This window comes from Drosophila eugracilis, unplaced genomic scaffold, assembly GCF_018153835.1.
Source record: "Drosophila eugracilis isolate 14026-0451.02 unplaced genomic scaffold, ASM1815383v1 contig_1765, whole genome shotgun sequence".
Classification (NCBI taxonomy): Eukaryota; Metazoa; Arthropoda; class Insecta; order Diptera; family Drosophilidae; genus Drosophila; species Drosophila eugracilis.
In genome coordinates this window covers 6,441,588-6,463,188 of record NW_024572605.1, presented here as the reverse complement: position 1 = coordinate 6,463,188, position 21,601 = coordinate 6,441,588, and the positions used below count along the sequence as shown (strand labels likewise).

General features: G+C 38.6%; 3 protein-coding genes across 9 annotated transcripts in view; all 3 read right to left on the bottom strand.

Annotated features, from left to right (window-relative positions):
- The window catches only part of LOC108106523 (sorbin and SH3 domain-containing protein 1), a 38,754-nt gene extending 29,829 nt beyond the window's left edge, over nucleotides 1–8,925 (bottom strand). The window contains exons 1-3 of the mRNA XM_041819890.1: nucleotides 8,793–8,925; nucleotides 8,550–8,650; nucleotides 8,407–8,486 (exon numbers count right to left, since the gene is read on the bottom strand). Coding sequence (XP_041675824.1) covers nucleotides 8,407–8,486; nucleotides 8,550–8,650; nucleotides 8,793–8,861 — 250 coding nt within the window. The 5' untranslated portion in view covers nucleotides 8,862–8,925. The remainder of the gene's footprint in view (nucleotides 1–8,406; nucleotides 8,487–8,549; nucleotides 8,651–8,792) is intronic.
- Nucleotides 8,708–12,948, bottom strand: LOC108104874. 2 transcript variants are annotated; one of them, XM_017211203.2, is made up of 4 exons: nucleotides 12,711–12,948; nucleotides 10,290–10,452; nucleotides 9,825–10,131; nucleotides 8,708–9,769 (listed from the first exon to the last, which is right to left on the bottom strand). In XM_017211203.2, exons 1-4 carry the CDS (start codon nucleotides 12,810–12,812, stop codon nucleotides 8,947–8,949), a joined length of 1,395 nt encoding a protein of 464 aa, XP_017066692.1. In that variant the 5' UTR covers nucleotides 12,813–12,948; the 3' UTR covers nucleotides 8,708–8,946. The 2 variants fall into 2 exon arrangements, with proteins under 2 accessions (XP_017066692.1, XP_017066691.1); XM_017211202.1 differs by lacking the exon at nucleotides 12,711–12,948 and adding an exon at nucleotides 10,531–11,737.
- Nucleotides 12,949–17,045: 4,097 nt separating this feature from the next.
- LOC108104883 (keratin, type I cytoskeletal 9) lies at nucleotides 17,046–21,581 on the bottom strand. 6 transcript variants are annotated; one of them, XM_017211210.2, is made up of 5 exons: nucleotides 21,387–21,581; nucleotides 18,691–19,177; nucleotides 18,498–18,609; nucleotides 17,698–18,117; nucleotides 17,046–17,470 (listed from the first exon to the last, which is right to left on the bottom strand). In XM_017211210.2, the coding sequence occupies exons 1-5, from the start codon at nucleotides 21,402–21,404 to the stop codon at nucleotides 17,257–17,259; spliced, it is 1,251 nt and encodes a 416-aa protein (XP_017066699.1). In that variant the 5' UTR covers nucleotides 21,405–21,581; the 3' UTR covers nucleotides 17,046–17,256. The 6 variants fall into 6 exon arrangements, with proteins under 6 accessions (XP_017066699.1, XP_017066700.1, XP_017066704.1 ...); XM_017211211.2 differs by having other exon boundaries at nucleotides 18,540–18,609; XM_017211212.2 differs by having other exon boundaries at nucleotides 17,345–17,496.
- Nucleotides 21,582–21,601: the final 20 nt, after the last annotated feature.

The following is a 21,601-nucleotide window of genomic DNA, read 5'->3' as shown; positions in this document are numbered from 1 at the left end:
GCAATTTCTGTACAGTGTGACAGACCCACTGGGTTACCAATTAGGAACCACTAAAACGATCATTTCCCCTACAGCACAGAACATCAACTTAATATGTTTTGCCTTCAATTGGCTGCGGTTTCCGTTTGGATTTCGTTTGGGCCCCGTTAAGTTGGCCGAATGAATGACGTATGTACATCTAAATAGCCGCTATCTATGGAACCTTTGTAGTGGCTTCTATTTTTCTGTATGTCTTGCCCCGTAATATCAACAAATGCGAAATTGATTTCTTTGCTCCTCGTTTTTATTTGCTGTAGAACAGCGCACATTTTAGTTATCTTTTCTGGGCTATCGCTGATAAATTTTGCATTTTTTGATAAAGAACATGGGGGCCAAGCTATGGTTGGGGGCTCAACGAAGTGAGGTGATGTTTGCTTCTTGGAAATTGAATACAGATGGGTTTCTTATAGTTCAACAATCATAGATGGGTCATCAAAAGAAGTCTTTCATTAAGATTTAGTTCATCAAGTTAGCATGACAGAAGATATATGATTTGCTTTTCGCTTGGGAAATTCTTTGGTGATTACAAAGTAATTCAAAGTTCTGGAAGAGATTGTTATGGTTTCTTGCTTGTTTTTATTAAAAATCAAGAAAGTTACAATGATAAGATCTTTAATATGTCCAAACATAAATCACTTTTTTGATTAAAAAGGGACCAGATCATAAACTTGAAAGTTACTTTGAAATTTCAGTTAAGAATTTCTTGAGTTATCACTTAATGAGTTGTAAAATCTGTTGAACACATTCTATATCCACTTTAATCATATATCTTCTAACACTTGAAAGTCACAAACATCATTAAGTTTATTAGTTTTCCTCTCTAAGTTTTCCTTTCACTGTGATCTTTGCAATGTTTAACCTTAGCCACACTTTCCATTCACTCAGCATTTACTATTTATTTGTCATTTTTATTTTTTCAGGGTATTTCGAGTGTGTTTGGCTGCCTGCCGATTTGTTGGCTTTGCACTTATGTTGTTTGGTGTACTTATGGGGTATGGGGGGTATGGGTTCGATATACGTTCTCTGAGATACAAATACAGATACAGATACACTCGTCGGCTTTGTTGTTATTGCTGCTAATTAGCATAGATTTTTGAGAGTCTTGGTGCTGTCATGTTTACGCTTTGCTTATTTATTTGGGCAGCGTCGAGCGTTTTGTTCTCCCATAACGAGCTGAGCACATGTCTGTTCTCCTCTCTCTCTATCTCTCTCTTCCTACTTATTGTTTGTTTGCCTTTTACACAACACACCGACTCACACATACAGTTTAAGAAAACACAAACAATGTGCTTAGTAAATTAATTTATGAATCGCCCCAAGAAGAACATCGAACCCACTCTGACGTCACGTTCTTACAATTTAATTCCCAATTAATTGCAAATCGTCGGCATCGGCATCGGCGAAAAAGCGTTGCATCAAAGGCCGCGTACGTGAGCCAACTGAATTGCAAAGTGCGGCAAAGAGACAGCCACAAAAGAGCCGCCTGCCCCACTGTCTCCGTTGTACAGTGGGCCTTATTCTGTTATCTTAGCGGCATATTCTAAAATCGTATAATGATCTCAGTGCCTCGCATCCAAGTGTTAAACTTGGCGCGTAATTGCCAACGTTTTTCTTTTCGCTAATAACAGTAGTTGTGGCTTTGCCATGGCCCAAAACAAACCTATCAACTTTGCCCTATTGCGTCAGTTTTTCTTTTTGCAGGTTTTCCCAAACGCTTTTTTCCTCCCTCCGAATTTTCCTTTAGCCGAAGTTAGCACATACACACACACACACACTTACACAGAGAGAGTAAGAGTGAAGTATAAAGAAAAACTAAACAAAAAACACAAAGTATATACAAACACACACACTGTGGGCTATTTTTAAAGGGCGAAATCAATCGGCGAGTCTCGAAAAACCACAACTGGGCTAAAAATCACTACAATTCCGGAACCGACTATGTAGTGCAGTGTAATTTCCGATGGCTATAACTATGTATATAGCTCTCGCTCGATCGACACACAACGTCAAAGTCGAAGTTCTAGTGCCAAACTGAAGCCGAAGCTCCAAAAAGCTCCCCCGAACACCTGGAAATAGGTAGCTGGCCGGCCGGCTATACAAAGCAGATAAGTTTCTGACGAAGGCTTTGCTGATTGTCGCCCATCTCGCTCTTCCGTTCCTCAAGCCCTCTCGTTCACGCACTGGAATCGATTGCAAATCGGTTTCCGACAGCTACTAATTTGCTGAGCGCTTGGTATCGGACATTAGAAATGTTTTGGCACTGCGCCAATCTGTTGACAGCTGGAAGCAGCTTTCGATTTCTGGAATAAACAGACGGGGTGGAGGAGGGTGAAGGGGCATGGGGGCTTGACTTACTGAGGAGCAATTAGGAGTGCCTTGGCTGCCATGAAATCATAAGCAAAATATAAACTTGATTAGATGGGAAAGTTAAGGTTAAACGGGTTAAACCAGCCACTTTCGAGGCGATGCAAATCTTTAAATGTTAATTGTAGTATCTAAGGGGTAAGCTTTGTTTTGTTAGGTTTCCGGCAAGTTCTTTAAATTTTACATTTGTGTACATTTCTCTTGATTGTCTGGCAGTGCTGGAATTCTTTTAACCCATTTCGACTATTTAATACAAATATTTGGAATTTCAAAGTCAGATAAACAAGAATATTATAAGCAATGTGGGAATAAAATCGAAATAGTAAATTTCATAAGACATTTATATGTTTATTCAACTTAAGAATGGAATAAAAATTGGAAATAGAAATTTCTAGTGGCGGTAATGTATGTTTTTATTGCATACTTTTTGGAGTCGTCTAAAATTTACCACATAATTTTGGACTTCAATTTTTGAGATTTAAACTAAACATATTTCACGTTTATTTACTTAAACAATATTAAAAGAATCCAATTCGTTTACTTTTAACTTGTTTTTATCACTGCCCTTTTCACTAGTCACTTATAATCACTGATTTTTCTAGATTTATGAGCTAATCATTATCACATTTTCCACTGTCCCGCAATCAACGATTTGCCTTTGTTTTGGCATTATGTTAACTTATCGTACAACATAGACCGACACAAATCAAAGAGCGATAAGAATGAAGTTTTTGCACAGTAAACTTGAAATGTTTATCAATATTTATTCAAGCATTTGCTTAATGATTTATTTTAGAACCTGAACCGGAGAGCAGCGAACAAATTATATAACCGTAACGCATGCAAAACTGGACACGAGATATTCTGAAGTCATCTCTTGGCAAATAACAAAAATCACGTTAATTGCATTGTTAAAATTTCCGTTTTGTGTTGCCTTGCGAGATACTGAATCACAATTCAATACTGAAATTCGGTTTTGTTTGCCATTTGCACACAATATTCTGGCCCAAAAGCCAGTCGGCTGCGTCAGCTGAGCGGCGGCAAAACGACTTTATGGACTTTATAGCCACAAACTGGCTGGCGAAATTATCATAATGAAATAATGGTCAAGCGACACAATGGTCAAGCGGTTTTTGGAAAGGTTCGGTGGGGGTCGAACTGCGGGGGCGCTACCAAAAAATAAAATCTGACGCCATTAGCAGGTTGCTTTAAGTAAAGCTTTTGGAGGTAAACTTTAGACTAAACTAGCCGAAAATGGGAACAGAAATGGAGAGGCGGCTTTTAGTCGTTTTATGTCTTCAAAGGCTTAGTTAGCTATTTTATGGCATTTCATTATTCCTCTTGATTTTCACAGGTAACTTATCACCTAACACAAAAGTGTTTTAGTGGGGTTTTTAAAAATAAAAGTTCTATCAGCCGTTGAAAATATTTGTTGATGTCATCTGGTTTGTTTTTGAAAATATGTTTTTTTGTTTTCCTAAATTAATAAATCATCGTTAATAAATGTCTTGAAATTTGTCATCATAAAAAATATTAAAGAACGAATAAATCAAGGTATTTATGTTTTTAATTAAAAAACATTAAATAGTTCACCCAAAACTATGCTGCAAAATTAGTTTAAAACTGAACTTCTATAAGCAGAGCAAAGTGAAGTGTGACCTACATTTTCATTATCAATAAAAAGTAAATGTTTAATATATTTAATATAATATAATATTTAACTATATGCTTCTACTAATATTTAATTGAACTACCGCACGTATACACCTATAAGCTCTTCATGAATGGCTTAAAAAAGAAAAGCTATTAATTGAATAATTTTATCCAGACACCTCAGCTCAATTTGAAGCCGGATACCCGAAAAATACAGAAACCCTCCGGCAATCGATCGCAATCACTCATTTATACTTCATGGCTAATTAATGTGACAAAAGCCATTAAAATTGATGCCCGACAAACAAATTGAGTAGCTACCACAAAAGAGGAGGTGAACCGCTCCCGGGTAATTTTCCCTAGGTAACCAAAAACCGCAGCAACTTCACTTTGAGCTGGATCAAAGGGTCGCTAAATTTTTGATTGAGGCGTATTCCCCGTGCCAATAACCGCACTTGATTGAGTCACCGTCGAATGTTGACAATAATTTTGATAAATTGTGTACAAATTATAAATGAGTTGTCTTGGGACAAAGAACAGCTGCTAGTTCAAAAATTTAGGCGGGGCTTTTAACTAGGTCGCCTTTCTTCTATAATCGATTGTAGTAAACAAAGAACTTGTCACTTTAAAAGGTTCTCGGTAATACATATTGATTTCAGTTTTCATATATACTCGCACAGTAGGGAAAAGTACTTAAGGAGGTATTTCCGTTCTTTATGGGAAATATAATGTACGCGTAAAGTGGTTGTAAAACTATTTAAACTTTTTAATGGGCTTACAGATGTGAGTAAGGGTATTCTTTGCCAGCCTAAATAATATTTTTTAATAGATTTTCTAGTTCACAATCAGACGCTCTCCTTCTCGCTCTTTTAGTGTCTTTTTTTTATCGCTTTTAGCAATTGACAATAACTTTTTGTTTGTGTGTTTTATTTGCCAGGCCGAAAAGCACACAAAAACCAAAAGCACACACAAGGGGTAATAACAAAAAATTTTGACTTTTCGCCAGCTGAGGCTTATCAAAAATAATTGTGTGTGTTGTCGTGAAGCGGTAAACAAAAGCAGAATAAATAATAGTACATAGACGGTGTTCGCTATTTGCCTTGGCTTTCTTTCGGTTCAGCGATAGAAGAATTCGGAATAGAAAATTATAATTAATCGTCAACGAGCTCGGGGAGTGCCGGTTCGCCAATTGAATTATAAATTCCACTCCGCTGACCCACTGGGGGCGAAATTCAATTTTTATAAATATAATTTCACTATTAAATTAAATCCAAATTCCGGGACATACACGTATATAGATATATAATATATTCCCGGCTTCATTTGCATGCACAACACGGGCACACAGAGAAAAAAACACAACACTAACATCCGGTCATTAGCGACTTAATTGAACTATGACCAACGGAGGAAAAAGGGTTGCACTGTATAATTTAAAACAAATTAAAATCACATATATGTATATGCACAGACTGATCTATATATGGCTGGATATATCTATATAGCTTGTGCCATTTTCGGGGTATTATTATCAACAGACGCACAGGCAATGATTAACCCAAATTTGGTCTGCATTTGCCTATCAGCTGAATTTTAAATTGGTAACCGATAATCAGAAACTGTTCGATTGATTTAAATACGTAATGAAGCCAAGAAGGTATGACACCTTAACTGCCAACACTGGGTCAATAGCGTCTTGGCCAACTGACACGGAAAAAGGGCGCCAAACTCAAGCTCTGAACGGATTTTTTTTGAATGGTAAGAATGTTGAGAATACGTCTAATTCGAGTAACTCACTTTGTTTGGCCTGATTTTATAACCGTTATTTTTATGCTTTCTGCACCAACGGTAGCTTTAAAGTTAATACATTTCACGCGACCGTTTGAAATGTTTACGGTTTGTCTTTATTTTTTTTTTGGCACTGAACTTGACTGATCGCCCGCAAAAGCTAGCGAAAAATATATAGATTTTCGCTCGCGACAACTTGACTTGGCAGAACTTCTGTAGTAACTAAACCGCTTGGGGAATACGGTATCGTATCGTATAACACCAACACACTGGCACCGAAGGCAAAAAGCACGCCAGCAGCAGCACCAGGCAGAGCAAAAGCAGAGCTAAAACAGCGCAGCAGCAGAAAAGCAGAGAGCAAAAGTCGCCTGTTGATTAGTGACTTGTTGCTGCCTCTGTCGCAGTCGCTGCTTCTGCCTCTGCTAACGGCAACGTTGAGTGGTGGGTGAGGACTGGTCGCTATTTGCATTGGTAGTTGTAGTTGTAGCCGGCTTAGAGCCGTGACTTGTTGATGTTTTGCCATGCCGATACCCAGTAATCATACGCCCCGTGGGTATTTTAGTGGAACTGCGCGAAACAAAGAAATTCATTCATAATATCATAATGACTTTAAAGCGACTTTGATCTTAAAGTGTTTTTGATACTTAAAGGGGGAGGTTCAAAGTAAATAACCTAAAACAAGATTAATTTTCCGATTATCAATGTTAAAAACTGAATAATATTTAAATCAAATAAAAAACAAATAAAGGCAGATGAACTCAATTTCTTAAATATTTTAAATTGTTATTTAAAAATTTATTTCCCAACTTTCCCGCAAAATCATTCCAGGGTATCTAAACTTCCGTACAAACCAGTTCTCTCTCATTCTCTGTAACTTTGTCGTCGTTACTCCCCCGATTTGCGTTCTGCGTTCGGCGGGCACGAACCACAGATCCGATATTTTTCAAATTTGTATGCATAAATTCACACACAAATGCACAACGAGGGTCGGGGGGTCAGTAGTTTAAATAGAGACAGAGGCAGGGGTGGGGACAGCCGAACAGGAAAGGGGGATCAGGGAGGACAGAGAGGCCTGGCCAGCAAACAGAACAAAAGAATCCAATCATTGTCAGTGCATTGTGCCGCAGCATGTGCGCATCTGGTTTAGGGCAGCAGCAGCAGCAGAAGCTGGGACTTCAACTGGAATCGGAACTGGGACTCGTATGGATGGGGCTATATCACTCACACTATAGTTACTGGTCGACAGGCACAGACATCTGTCTGGAGTGGAGGCAGTCGATGAATGACGATGACGACATAGCGGGTGGCATTGGAAATGCTCATAGGGAGGATATGAAGTTATCAGATGGAAGTATTACTTTACCGATATAAGAGTAAGAACTTAAATAATAAACTTATTAAACTTAATCCAGGGTATAGCTCTGAATGTTTTCTAACTTTCCTTAACCAATTAATAACTTATGAATCGCCTCTCGCATTTATTATGACTTTTATTTGGTTTTTACTTTTTTGCCGGCTTAGGCGGTGACCACTCGTTGCGCACCCTCCCGTTAAGCTGGGGCTGTCCCTCCCCCAAAAATTCCCTGATTCCCGACAGCCCCCTTCCCTGATAGTTCCCCTCTCCAGCCTGTCATACTTCGGCGTAAACACATAATGCCAGCGTCATTGTCATCGGCGCGTCGTCAAGCTCCAACAGATGGACGGAGCCGCTGTCAAAGGGGTGGGGGGAAATAGTGGAGAGGGGACTGGGACTGGAAATGGGGTGCATTAAAAAAGGGGGAGGGTCCCTAAAAGGGGTTCGCTTTGAAATGGTTCGGCGTGCACTGTTAGTTATTATTATTTTTCCAATACCATTGGCAAAGCGAGAGCCGTTCTCTGCTCAGTTCTTTTCCCACTAAACCGTTTATGGTCTTGTTTTCGTTTATGCAGGGCCATGTTTTATGATCAGAGAAAATCAACTTATGGGTAAAGTAATTAGCAACTCTCGTACTCCTTAAGTGCTTTCTAAGTGAGCGATGAGAAGAGTTATTGTTTATAATTATAATTTTCTCAGTAAATTCCATCATGTTCTCATGGTAAAGTCTTATTGATTTCCTTAAGTTTTCTTCTCAATTTCTGAATAACAAACCTTATAAATATTTTTATCAAAACAAGCTAATCTTTCAACATTTTTAACTGATTACGCATATTTAAAGTGTTTTTATCGTTGGAGAAACGTTTTCAATCTCAGGGGTGCCCTTCAAAATTTCCATATACAGCCTCTATTTTGGTTTCTAAAAGTGTGTGATTGCTTGGCTGTGATAAAATGTCCCAAGGGGATATTTGTCATGAATTAGAATTTGAATGGCTGACCCGATTTCTATGGTATTAGCAATTAGGGGAGGAAATGTTTCTGAATAGTTGTTTATGAGCTGAACTATACTAAAACAATTTAGTAATTTAGCGATAGTGCCGTACTAATTTAATTATGTTACACAGTTTTAGTTAGTAAAGGCAATCAGGATGCGGTTGACTATGGGAGTGGAGTACTGCATGTAATAAAACACACCCCCTAGGGCTTACCTGTTGTTCCATTTTCGACCACCTGACGGCTTTCGTAGGGGGTTCCGCACTTCCGGCAAGTTTTCCCTTGACTCCCAGTACTGAAAGTGGAAAAGGGGGAGAGAATTCTCACCTTCGAGTAGAGAACCTACCGAACTGCTCACCTGCTCAGGGCCAAAATCAAAGGACCACGCTCCCGCTGAGCCTGGAGCACTTGGAGCAGTTGGGCGTCGTTCAGCGGGACATCCTTCAGGCGCATAGATGACTAATGGTTTTGGGGTGGGATGTTATGGGGATAAAAATGGAAACCAAACACTTTGGATTACATCACAAATCACTTAAAGCACGATTTATTACGACATAACACTTAGATGGGAACAGCTAGGACTTATTCTAATTTGTCGTACACTCTTGGCCACTTTTGGTGCCGGAATCGGTGGCTCCTTGCTTCTACGCAGCGAGCAGAATTTCAGCATGTCGACGGACTGAGGCCACGAAAACAACTGACCCGAGAGATCTCTGGTTTTTTTAGGGGGCGTTTGTCGAACCACAGATCAGAGGCTACACCAGATCGCAGACGCCGCGGTTTAGAAAAACCTCGAGGCACGTGTTGTCTACTCGATCGAAAAGCAGGGAACCAAATCTCCTTGCCGTATAGTCCACGATTAGCACCATCTTGCAGTTGATGCACTTGTCCCGATAGTGAAACAGTAATCCCACTGTAGGATGCACTACATGATCGGCGTAGCCGGGTGCCGATCGATAAACCTGGTGGTTGCCCATCTCCACAATGGCCCTGGCGTTCACCACCACCTTACTCCTAATATAAGCAGGTAACACCTCCAGAGTTCTCCGCACTTTAGATTGAGTATAGAGTAACCTATTTAGGACATGGCTGGGGGCATTGAAGGTGTCGTTACTGTCCCGCCGGTGGAAGAAGACGTTGCGAAAGACGAAGCCCGCCGTGCGGCCCTCGTCGCACTGACGTAGATAATCTGCTAGAGTGTTGTGCTTCAGCGGCATCATCACCTCGTCCAGATCCACTACAGCAGCATACCGGAAGTTGTCCACCACATTTGCCCGGTACACACAATCGTTGAATTGCGCGACTATTCCGGCATAATGTAGATCCTGTAGATGTGCTTGGACATTCCACTCGAAGACATCGGCCAAACCAATCCTTTGGTAGTGCTCCAGAACACGACGCACGTCCTCACTGGCCTCCACATAATAGAAGTAGAAATGAGTGGCGCCTTGCAGGCGGTACATCTCTACGAATTCCACCAGTCGGAGGACATTTGAGTAGTTCTCCTGCAAAGGTCCCACGCACACGGAGATCGTGGGACGGGATCGACCGAACAGGTTTGTCATATTGCGGGGATAACTGGGGAAAAGGACTTTTAAATATATCCTCCTACTGAAAAGTATGATAAACTCACCTGATCTGAACAAAGGTGGGACTTAGATGACTCAGTCGGTTGGAGGCATAAGCCAAGGCCACCGCCTGAGGAAGCCGCATGGGAGCACGGCGGGTGGCGTGCAGCGGACACATGACGCTCCACGCTGCAAAGGTATTGTTATGGACATCATGCATGGCCCCCGCCTCCTCAGCCACAATCTCTTGGCTAGTGAAGTCCGAGAAACGCACAATGCAGTTCACAGAGGAGTCGCGCAGACGCTCTGGCAAAATTGCGAAGACACGCAGCGATCCTATGGTCATCTGCTCTTCATCCAGACGGACGTTTGCTATTGGAAGTAATGAAATTGAACTTTAATCTCTGAAGAATTAGGTCACCAAACTTGACCCCTTTATAATAAAAAGCATACAGTGGCGTGTCAAGAAGTGCCCAGCTATATCTCATGAAATATTCTAAACTTTCCTCGCCCCCTTAAACTAATCTCACCTATAATATCCGTCCTGGCATCGAAGTACGCCGAGTATATTTCATGTCTAAGCGAGGTATTCCCTATCCTGCGCCAACTGTTGCTGTAGTCCCAATGTGGATTGGGTCTCTCGAAGATCATCTGGCGCTGCGCTTTAGCCAGGTCCTCTCGCAGTCGCTCGTTCTACAAGTAGAGAGTTCACGAAAAGGATGAGTAAAAAGATCGCTGAAAGATGGACGAAAGGTAATCCGCCACACTCACAAGGCTCGAGCGCATGGAGATGTAGACCAGGACGAGCATAGCGCTGGCCACCAGGGCAGATAGCGCGAAGTACACATGCTGGAAGCGGTTCTCCTGGGTGGCCAGCATTTCTCGAGTGGGTGGAAGAGAAACAGCGCTCGGGACACCGCTCCACAGGAATCGCCGACGGCAACTAAAACTGTTTATTTATTTTCTAGCTGGCCGTCGTCGTCGGCGTTGTAGTTGACGGCGACCGAGAAGCCGATGTCTTTGGCGTGGTCGGGTCTTCTGATTCTCGGACTTGGGGTCTCCGTCTCTGTCTCCAGTCAACCCAAGCGGCTCCTGTTGCTTATTTGCTTAGCGCTCTTGATGGCCGGCCATCGATTAGCGATAGCACGAGTGTGGTTGTTGCTGCTGCTTTTCTGTGGGGGCGTCCCTTCAGTGTCATCACCATCGACTGCCAACGTCGCCGCCCGTCCTCGGCATTCTTTGGCTACTACCACCTCACCACCTTCTACTTCTCCCTCTCAACCACTGACCGAACCAAGCCACAAGTTCACTTGGCGCCCCACAATACGCAAATAATTATGGCTCACACACACTGCCAGAAAATGTGTATAACTTGGCCTGATAATGCGATAAATAATGTTGTTTTAATCCCAGCAGTCCAACCTAAAACATCTCTCATTTAAAATAGATCTCTAAATTGTGTATATCGCTTTTGATGTGCAAAAATAACAATATCAAAGGCGTTTGCTAAATTTATTATAAAATATGGTTTTTATAATAAGGAAGACTAAAAGAATGCTAATAAAAAATTAAATATATCTCTGTGTCTATTGTTTATGCTCGTTTTTATAGTTTACTATTGGGAGGAAAACCTTCTAACTTGAGTTAAGAATAACTTGTTTTTGATATTTAAAGGTATTTAACTTAAAATAATCTTGTACTTCTGTCATTTATCTTCACGACCTTTAAAGTAAGTTTGTTTAATATTCGATGGCATGAAATTTTCAAAACATTATTTCTATTTTATTCCTTTTTAATAGATTTTGTTTGGTTTTTCACTAAATATTCCTTCGTCTAGGACGATATATCACAGTTTAAACCCCCTTTTCCAACGATTTTTTTGCATTTCTACAAATTTTCCCGCCGTGCACTAACGAGGAGGTGGGGAAAATAGCGAACTTTCCCGCTTTTCTCCAGGACGCGTATGCAACAAGTTAATCAACGCACGCCTCGCATCAAACTGGCGCCTCAGTCCACAAGCGCTGTCATCAAATGGCGGCACTCGGCGGCAGCGCAGCAGCTGCGCAGTTGGCAGAGCTTTGTGGGCCTTGTAAAAGTACTCCATGCCCCCAAAAGTGGGTGGTGGGTGCTTGCTAGGATTGTAGATGGTGAATGGTCGTGAACGGGGGACTTAATAAATTGTACGCTTGTCTCCCGATTGGAGTGTCCATGTCCATGTCTGCCAGCTTCGAGTGAGTCAGCGTCGCTTTTCCATGCTATTTTTAAGTTAATACGGCCAACATCCTCCACTTTTATTATTGAGAATGAAAATATATCAATTATACATAGCCACATGCCAGCGCCGGCACACATAGACGCGCTTTTCTTTTATTCGGACACATGTTTATGTATAATTGCCGCATTTAATACATTCGTCTTGGGCATGGGGAATCGAAAGTGAACGAAGGCGTTGACCACTTGATGCTTCGGTTAATATTATTTTGGCACAGTGGGATAAAAACGATCTATTAAGGTTTATTACTAAAATCTTAATAGATTCCGAAGATGGTTTCTTGCTTTTAAGCATGTTTTTAGAAACTAATTTAATCAAAGTTTATGACTTTATTCTTTAAAGACTACGTAAAGTTGTAGTCTTCTGGTTATAGTTTCAAATGTTAACAGAAAGTTGAAGAGTCAACCATATAAAGATAATAATTTTATTGCCCCTAAAACCCAACACTCGTCGCACTGTCCATTCAACTATATAAGATATATATTTATATTTTGTTTTTCCTTCACAGCATTTTCTCATAGAAACAAATCATTTGCCAAGGCATTTCTTTCATTTTCATGCTAGCCAAAGCGAAATATTAATAATTATTCAAACCATTAAGTACTTAAAGGAGGTCCGGTTGTGTTTTTAACAGAGCCTATTTGTAGCTAATAGAATGCAGCCAATTTGTCACACTCACTTGTAGGAATTTATAACCGACGAGAAGGAAAACATACACTAAAAAGACCAAAAAGCAGAAATGCGTCACCCTTGGACGCTGCCAGAAGGAAATTCGACGCATTTTCCTCCAAAAATGCCGGAAAATCACGGACACCCAACTCTAAACGAAGCGAAGTGAAACTAAACTGAAGATAGTTCACTCGCCTGCCGAATACCAATTCCCCAGTTTTTATCAGCTCAGTTTCATTGATAAGAATTGCTATCGCCGAAATTGATACGCACCTACATATATGTGCCGCTCAGGTAGAAAATGCTCTCGCGTAGTTTTTTGGAGAGTTTTATGGAGGTAAATAAACAGTCTACTTCTCTTTTACTAAGCATATTTGTAGATAAGAGTGTCTAGAGGAAATCAAACAAGACAATTAGTCTAAGTAAGTATTTGTTTTAGTTAGTGTATTGGTCATCACTTTGTAGGGTTTAAAAATAGAATAGAAGTTTGATGTCTTGACCAACTTTTGGAAGGAAATTGTAATCTGCTTTAAGTTAGTTATGGAATTATAAGCTAGAAATAATAAGAGTTTATCCTGAAGTGCATTTCTGTTAAGGGTATTCTTAAACATCTTTCAGAGTCAATAAAATATCTTCAGAACGGCAGAAAGCGTATACCCCAAAATTGATACTTAAACCAATTAAGTACTTAAAAATCTCCCACCCATCCTTTTCGAAGGACCCTCATTGCAGCTGCACCTTTAGCTCATCCTCAACCCGCATCCTACTGCCAGTAGTCAAATCATGTCCAATTGATGATCCCACAAGAGTCCTAAATGAAATTAAATGCAACCAGCATAACCGAGCTACCAGTAGCTAGCAAAATGACACAGGAGCTGGTTCATAAAAAAAACCACCCCAATGTAGATACCCCTACCCCATTTTCAAATCCAAATCCAAGTGCTTTGTTATCAGTTTCTTGAGAAAACAACTGGGTGAACACCTTTCACGGGGAGATTTTCGCCATAAACAGGACCAAAAGAAACCCCCAGGAGCGTGAGAAAGCGTACGAGAGAAATCTTGACTAATTACTATGCACTCAACTGGTAGCCCTCCTAGTAGATCACTTCGGTTCCCACAAAAGCAAAGTCGTTCAAGATCTGGGGGTGACTTAACCCCCGGTAACCCTCCACCAAGCATGGCAATCGGAGTCCCAAACCGATCTCGGGGACACTGCTGAAATACCAGCATAAAAATGAAATAAACATTTTCAATTCAATTCATTCCTTGAGTCTAACCCTCGGTTTTTATTATTGTTATGGCCCAACGGCACGCACCCGGTTCTTGGTTCCCAGTATCCGAGAGTAGTAACCCCTTCCATTATTTTTCCATTTCCCCCTCTGTGGCACGCCTGCGTCATGCGAAAGTATTTCCAAGCAGTTAACGCTGGTGGTGGATTTTCCGCACAGTATAAAAGACCGATCCGATCGGCATTACAGCACAGTTCAGTGCAGAGTTCCAACGAGTTAACACATCGGTCTTCAAGATCGCTGAGCCGCCACCGTTTTGGTGTGGCGGCCTTAGCTGTTAATTGAAAGTTGTCAATAGTGGTTAATTAATAACAATTTAAACATATCTTCAAACAGTTGAAACACTCTAAGGAAATCTGTAAGTATTAAGCCAGTGAAAGTCTCTGTAACAGAAACTACAACAGCTTGTTTTCCTTTCACAGGAATACGAAAATAAACAACAATTCAAGCAGACAACAATAGTTTAGCAGTTTATCGCCTAAACGTATTTAAAGTATACTTCCGGTTAAAAAAATATTATGATAATAGCACCAGGAAATATAACGCTTAGACTCAACAAGTTCCTGCTCAAAAAGAACTGAGTCAACGAAAAAATCAATAGTACTTCCGGCATTTCTGAAAAAATATAACAAATATTTGTATTTGGCAAAACTTGAAAAAAACAGAAATTTGGTGTTAAAACTGGCGGTTCTATTAATCCAAAGAAGAAGAAGCTAGTTACACCCAATAAATACCTTATAAATATTGATTTAAAAACAAATTTCAGATAAAAAATTGCCAAGAAATTATCAAAAAAAAATTCGACCAGAAAAGAGCATATCAGAGCTGAAGCTACAATCAACAAGTTGAAATCATTAACTCCATACTCACCAGATACACACACTCATATATAGAAAACAAGGATCTGGAAAATGTTTAGATCCAAATAGGAACAGAAATTCGATGGGAATATTTCTAAAACAGCAGCTATAAACCCTGTAAAATGTTAACTAAAATCTGCCCTACCAAAAAAGTTATATCCAAAAACAAGGATTGGATTTTCAAAGGCGATTCATCATGATCAAAAACTCACAACCAACAAAAGAACAAATCTTCCGAAATCGTTTACACATAAGTTCTTCAGATTTAAAGAGCAACTTTAGTTAAAAATTTATTTGTGCCTTTTTAGTTTTCTATTTTTTTTTTAATTTTTGTTAATGTTTTTTGTTAAACCAATTTGAAAGCTATAAATTTGTTGGTCTAACAATATCCTTGATAAAGGTTTCCATTTAAGAATAATTCTATTGCAAAGAAAAAGAAGTATTAGGAAAGTTTTCTCAATGAATATTGCCAATAGCAAGCGTGTTTTTGTTGCAAAATAATTGTTTATTACATGAGGTTCCCCGAGCTGTGCCTTTATTTTCTTAATATTTTCATCATTTTATTTAAATTTCTTCACATGTTCCAAATTATTATTTTAAAAAACTTCTTAATTTCTTTTTTGTTTTACTGATTATTTTTCGGTTTTATATTATTCTCGTTTTGTGATTTTTTCGGTTACAAATTTTGGATTTGGTAAGTGTCTTACTTTTATTATTTTTACTTTTTTATTTTATTTATGTATATATAATTTCAATTAAATTTATGCTTATTAATATGTTTTTAAAACCTTAATAATTTAATAAAATTATTTTCACTTAATTTCTTTTGTATAAAATCTTAAAAGGTTTTTATTTAACTATTTGTTTAATTATGCATTTTTTTTAATTATTTGACAAATCGACAGAAAACTATTTATCTTTATTATAAAATTTTGATTTCAATATTATTTTTAGAATAATTTCGGTTTCAAGTATAAAAGAATTCGTATTTATTTTATTCGGTTTTAACCTATTTTAATAATTTTGCAATTTTTTTTTAATTGTAATAAATTTTGATTTTTAAATATGTTCTTTTTGCAAACTCAGTTTTTTTAATTTGTGTGTTAATAGTTTTTAAAGAATTTATTGTTCTGTATTTTTCTTTAGTTTTTTAACGAATTAAGTTATTTTCTTGATTTTTAAAAAGCATTTCCTATTTTTTATATCAAATCTTTAAAAATTTTTTTACTTTAATAAATTACATATTTTCTATACCTCAATTTTGGTACTTATTATTTTCATTTGAATTTAATTTATTTATATTTTATTTCGTTTTCATATATTTTTTGCTAATTTTAGATTATTTTTAACTAGTTTATTTATGTTTAGTATCCATTTTATATTTACTAGATCATTTAGTTTTCTTTTTTCCTTATTTTATTTTGTATTGTTTTATTGTTTTATTGTGTTATTTATTTCTAAAACATTCTCTTTAGTATATACATATTTTATTATGCCATTTTAAAATATTTATTGTTTTCCTTATTTTTATTGTTTATAAATGTTTTATTTTTTAATTATTATTATTATTTTTTTTTTTTTTTAATTTATTATATTTGTTACTTTGTAAAAATAAGTTTTTGTATGTTTTTTTACTTGGTTTTATTTCAAACTTTTTATATTTTATTCAATATTAAGTAGTTTTAAAATTTTGCTCTATCATTATTTGATTATTATTTTACTAAGATTTTTTCTTATAATTTCATTTTTAAATCGGTTATCCATTTTTATTATTTTTGATTATATTTTTTTGGTCCATTTATTCGTTTTTCCATTTGTAAGTTTATCATTGGATTGGTTTTTAATTTAAAAACTTTTTATTTGTTTAGTTTTTTTTTTAATATATAATATTATTTTTTATTTTAATTTTGTTTTTTTTTTTTTTTTTATCCTTTGTTTTTAAATATTTAAATATTATATTTTTTAGTTATTTTTTTCTACTATATCACTATTATAAGTTTATTATTTTTATAAATTTGATTTGCTTTGGTTTCTTAATCAGGCTCTGGGTCTCTCAGGAAGATAGTTTATTAAAATAATAAAAGGAAATGTATTACCTCTTAGTTAAGCATTTAAAACTTGAAAAATAAAGTGAACTGTACTTCCAAATAAAAAATATTCTTTGTTTTTATTATCCTAAAAAAAAGGAGAGAAAACTTCTTGAGGATCTTTGAAAATTGTTTATTTGAGCAAAGCTGTGCCACACATAAATAGTTTCTTTGGAGACTTAGCTTACGAATTACACATAAATACGGACGGTAGGTTACACTAAGCCCTGCTACGCCCACTGGTCGGCGTCATCTCTCCCGCTGCCGCTGCACTGTATCTGTTCCTGGATTTGGATTTGGATCTGTGTACCCTTTTCCAGTTACTGCTGCTCAGCTGTGCCGGAACTTCCCTCGGCGGCTGTCTGGGCAGCTGGGATGGGCATGCTCTGACCACCGGCACCACCACCACCACCAATACTTCCACCATTTGCGGCGGCATTCGCCGTATTTCCTGTTCCATCCGATGGAGTGTCCGCGTCCCGTTCGAGCAGATAGCTAACGCCTAGAGGACGTGGTCGGCTACCATAGGAAGAGCTATAAGGGGCGACAAGAGGGCAAGCCTATCTTAATGCCGTGACCGAATCCGGAATCGATTCCGTGCCGAAAGTAACTGTGGGTGCACTCAGTGGGAAAGAAATAGCCTTCAATTTTGGAATGTTTACTTTACTTTTTACCAAAACTTTTCTCAAATTCAAGGCTCTTTTATTTCTCTGAATGCACTGATGTTGCTGTTGCAGGGGGCAGCACCCACTGCAACTTACCTCTGTGCATCCCGCTCCCTGTCCCGTTCCCGTTCCCGATCCCGACTGCCACCGCTGCCGCTTGAGCCGCTGTTGCTGCTACTGCTGCTGCTGCTGCTCCCTCCAGAGCCACTACTGCTCCCACTACTGCCTCCGACCTTATCCTGATCTCCCAGATATGTCCAACTGCCCGGACCACCATCCGATCCCATTACATTGGTATGGCCACCTACACGGGAACTATCACTGCCAATGGCCGGGGAGGTGACCTTGGAGCCGCCGGCATAAGGACAATTACCGGAGATGCGGCCGCAGGGTGAACTCATCGAAGAGGAGGAGGGTCGCGAGTAGGAATAGCCATATCCTCGATTCCTATCGCTGTCATCATCATCGCCGGCAAAGTAATAGCCACGTCCGGAGTTATCGAAACCGGATTGACCCCTAATCCAAGCGAAGTTGTTGGGCCAAACGGAAGCGGAAGCGGTAGTCGAGTGGGAGTCAACGGGGCGGATGCGGGATTTATTTTTCGGGCAGAAAATAGTTAGTGCAGTTTGCAGATTTTTGAAGTGCATTACGGAATTTGTATTTTAGATTGTTATGGCCAGCCGTGGAACATCCGCAGTGTTGTTGTGGTGTGGTGTATTGTTCATTTTGTTGTTGTTGTTGTACATGATGTTGGTGTGGTTATTGTTGTTTGCGTGTTGTTGTTGTTGTATGAAAGTAGAAAGTAAAAACAAGAACTCAGAGATAGAAAGCCAGAGATATAGGGATAGCGGACAACATGGATATACATTGATATATACAAAAGAGGGCGACGATACCTGTAGGTTTCATCCCAAGGACGATAGTTGCGAAAATCATACCTGGAGTAGTAGCGATCGTACGGATCGTAGCGATCATAGCCGCCGGACCTCGAGCGATCGTAGTATCGGTCTGAAAAAGATAAAGGATTTTTATTTAAAATTGGAATATCTTGTTAGTTATAAACTCTTAAAAAATTCTATCTAAACATACCTCTGGAAGACCCCTCGCTATACCGATCACCTCCGTAGTACCGATCCCTGTTGTCATATCCATATCCTCTTTCCCTATCATAAGATCCTCCATAGCCAGATCCCCTTCTGTAATCATCATAGCCACGTCCCTCGTAACGATCATAAGTCCTTGGTGAATAGCGATCCTCATAGTAACGAGATCGATCGTAGTACCTGTCGTAGTCCCTATCCCTGCTGCTGCTGCGGTCATCATAGCCGGAGTAATACCAGGCACTGCCGCGCATATCATCGCCCGTTCGACTGGAGTATCCACTGTAGTACCGATCCCTATCCCTATCCTCGTAGCATCTCACGCAACGCGACTGACGACTCTTGCCTCGCAGCACGGAGTCAAGGATTCCCACACTTGCAGTGGCTAGCTGTTGATCCTTGGAGTCCACACTGGAACGAGCCTCAGGTCCTGTCACTGCTGCCTGGACACAGACTAGCAGGGTCAGGCAGGATAGCTATGAAAGGAGTAAATAAGTATGTTTTTAGGTAAATTAAATATATTTTTAGGGATATTTTTTAATAATGTTTATGGATTATGGCTTATGTACTTAAAGTGCTGCGTGAGTTTCCAAGACATATCATAGTTATGTCTTTCCTATGATCCTAGGAATGATGTAAGTGGTTGTGATTTAATGTTTATACTTTTTTTAAGTAATATAAGCATTTAAAAAACAATGTTTATTCATAAAAACCCTTAAATATATGACCAATAATATTTGTGATGCATTTCTACTTTATGGATTTATCAAAAAGTTAGTCATAAGAAAATTTGCGGTTATAAAAAGTACAAAACAAATTCGAATATATATTATAGTATTGACTAATGTATAATTATAAACATAAAATAAGGCCTAAGTTCTAATAGTTTCTCTGCTCTACTTCTAAAGCCACCGATAAGATCCTTCAAAGCACTCAATTAAACAAATATCACCCTTACCTCAAATAGTACAAAAGCGATCGGGAGCATGATGGCCATTAGTTGATTGGCTTTAATTGCCGCTGAGTGCCTGGCCTATCGCAATCGCCTGAGCCGGGGAATCAACCAGCCAATACATATCTCACGGTTCAGCTGCCAACTGGGCCAAAATTCTCCAAAGCTGCTATGAAACAGCCTCCGAGCTTAATTGAGGAGTGAGGCACAAAGCCAAAAGCCAAAGGCACCCTCCGCCCACAGATGAACACCACCGGTAAAATGGACGACACAGAGCACCGTGTGGCCAGTCGGCGTGAAATATGATCAGCTCCCACTAAAAGTGATTATGCAATGGTTTTTAGGCCAGGCATGGCTAGAAGTGATCGCACCACGCAAGTACTTTTGGGGTTGGCCACATAGCATTGACATCATTTCCAGGCCCAACTCATGGCTGTATGAATCAGAGTTTTTTGGCATCGGAATTGGAATTGGAATCATAACTCTAGTGGCATATGTTAAAGCCAGAGAATAGCCAGCGCGGAGCAGAGTTAATCATGGAAAATATTTTGCTAGCTGGCCGCCACGCTTTGTTAGCCAAGCATCAGGAACAACTTCCGGTCAGGCCGATGGTGGTGTTGGCTTTGGCGTGGAATGGGATTGGATCGGATCAACGTGACTTGTCACTGACTCTGGCCAACTTCATTAGAATAATTATATTTCGAGCGAGTACCGAAAGTTAATTCTGTATATGAATGTGGCAAATTGCCGGTCGTTGGCATCGAAAAATCTATGAATGGAGGCTCTATTAGATTTTTAGTTTTTCCATAAGCAGAAAATTTACATAACATAATGGTAATATTTCGGTGGTTGCATAATGTGTTCTACAAATGTTATATAACAAGATTTCGGGGTCAGTTTTGTTAGAGAAATTCCACGAGTAAACAAAGTTTGGTTGAAAGGGAGGATGTCAGTGCTTTCAAGACGGAATTCCCTTGCTCGACATTTACTATGTGGAGAACAAGAAATCTTTTCTGAAAAGAAAACAACAATTGTCTAAAACTGATTTATGTTCCCTTCTTCAAAACAGTATTTAAAAGATCTGAGGGTAGTTTATTGTTATGAAACAGAAATGAAATATGGTGCACGCTCAGGGATTTGAAAACTACCAAGGGTGTTATTCTTTAGATTTGGTTCATTGTAGCGATCAATATGAAAATGTTATGTTTAATTAAATGTTAAATATGTGAATTTAAGTGTTAAATGTAAACTATGTTAAACAAATTTAATAGTTATTTAATGGGAAATTATCTTATAGTGAGGGAAATTACTTTTCATGTATTTTAAAAATTCCGTCTTTGGCTTATAAAATGGGAAATTATTTAAAATAAAATCCATAAAAGATCCTTCGTATTTAAATAAACTAAGTAAACTTTTTTAGATTCTTCATGAATACTTTAAAAATTATTAGTGATTTATGAAAAACTGGAATAACCAGAGAAATCGTTCTGAAGCATAGTCCAGTTTTATCTTAATGAGAAATCCTATAAAAGTTTGACTTAAAGAATTTTGCCGTTAATGCTCCTTTTTAGTTTCTTTAAGTACGAAAGTTATAGAAATATTTTTACATATAATATTACATATTTTTTATATATTTATACATTTAACCACAAATATTTTTTAATATTTTTAAAATAATTAATTTAAGTACATTTCCCATTTCTTGTGCAAAACTCCATGACCTCCGAACTCACCAACATAATAGCACGCATGGTGACCCCACTTCACTTGCTTCCACCAAATCAATCACAAATTTAGCACCTGGCACACGTTGTGCCTTTTCCAATTTTGAGCGGGTTTAAACCGAAGATATCCTTTTCACACTTGTATCACAACGAGCCAAAGCTTCTCGAACTGGCGTCAGACCGCGAATGATCTGGCCGGAACGAATGGCTCCGTATTTATTTGA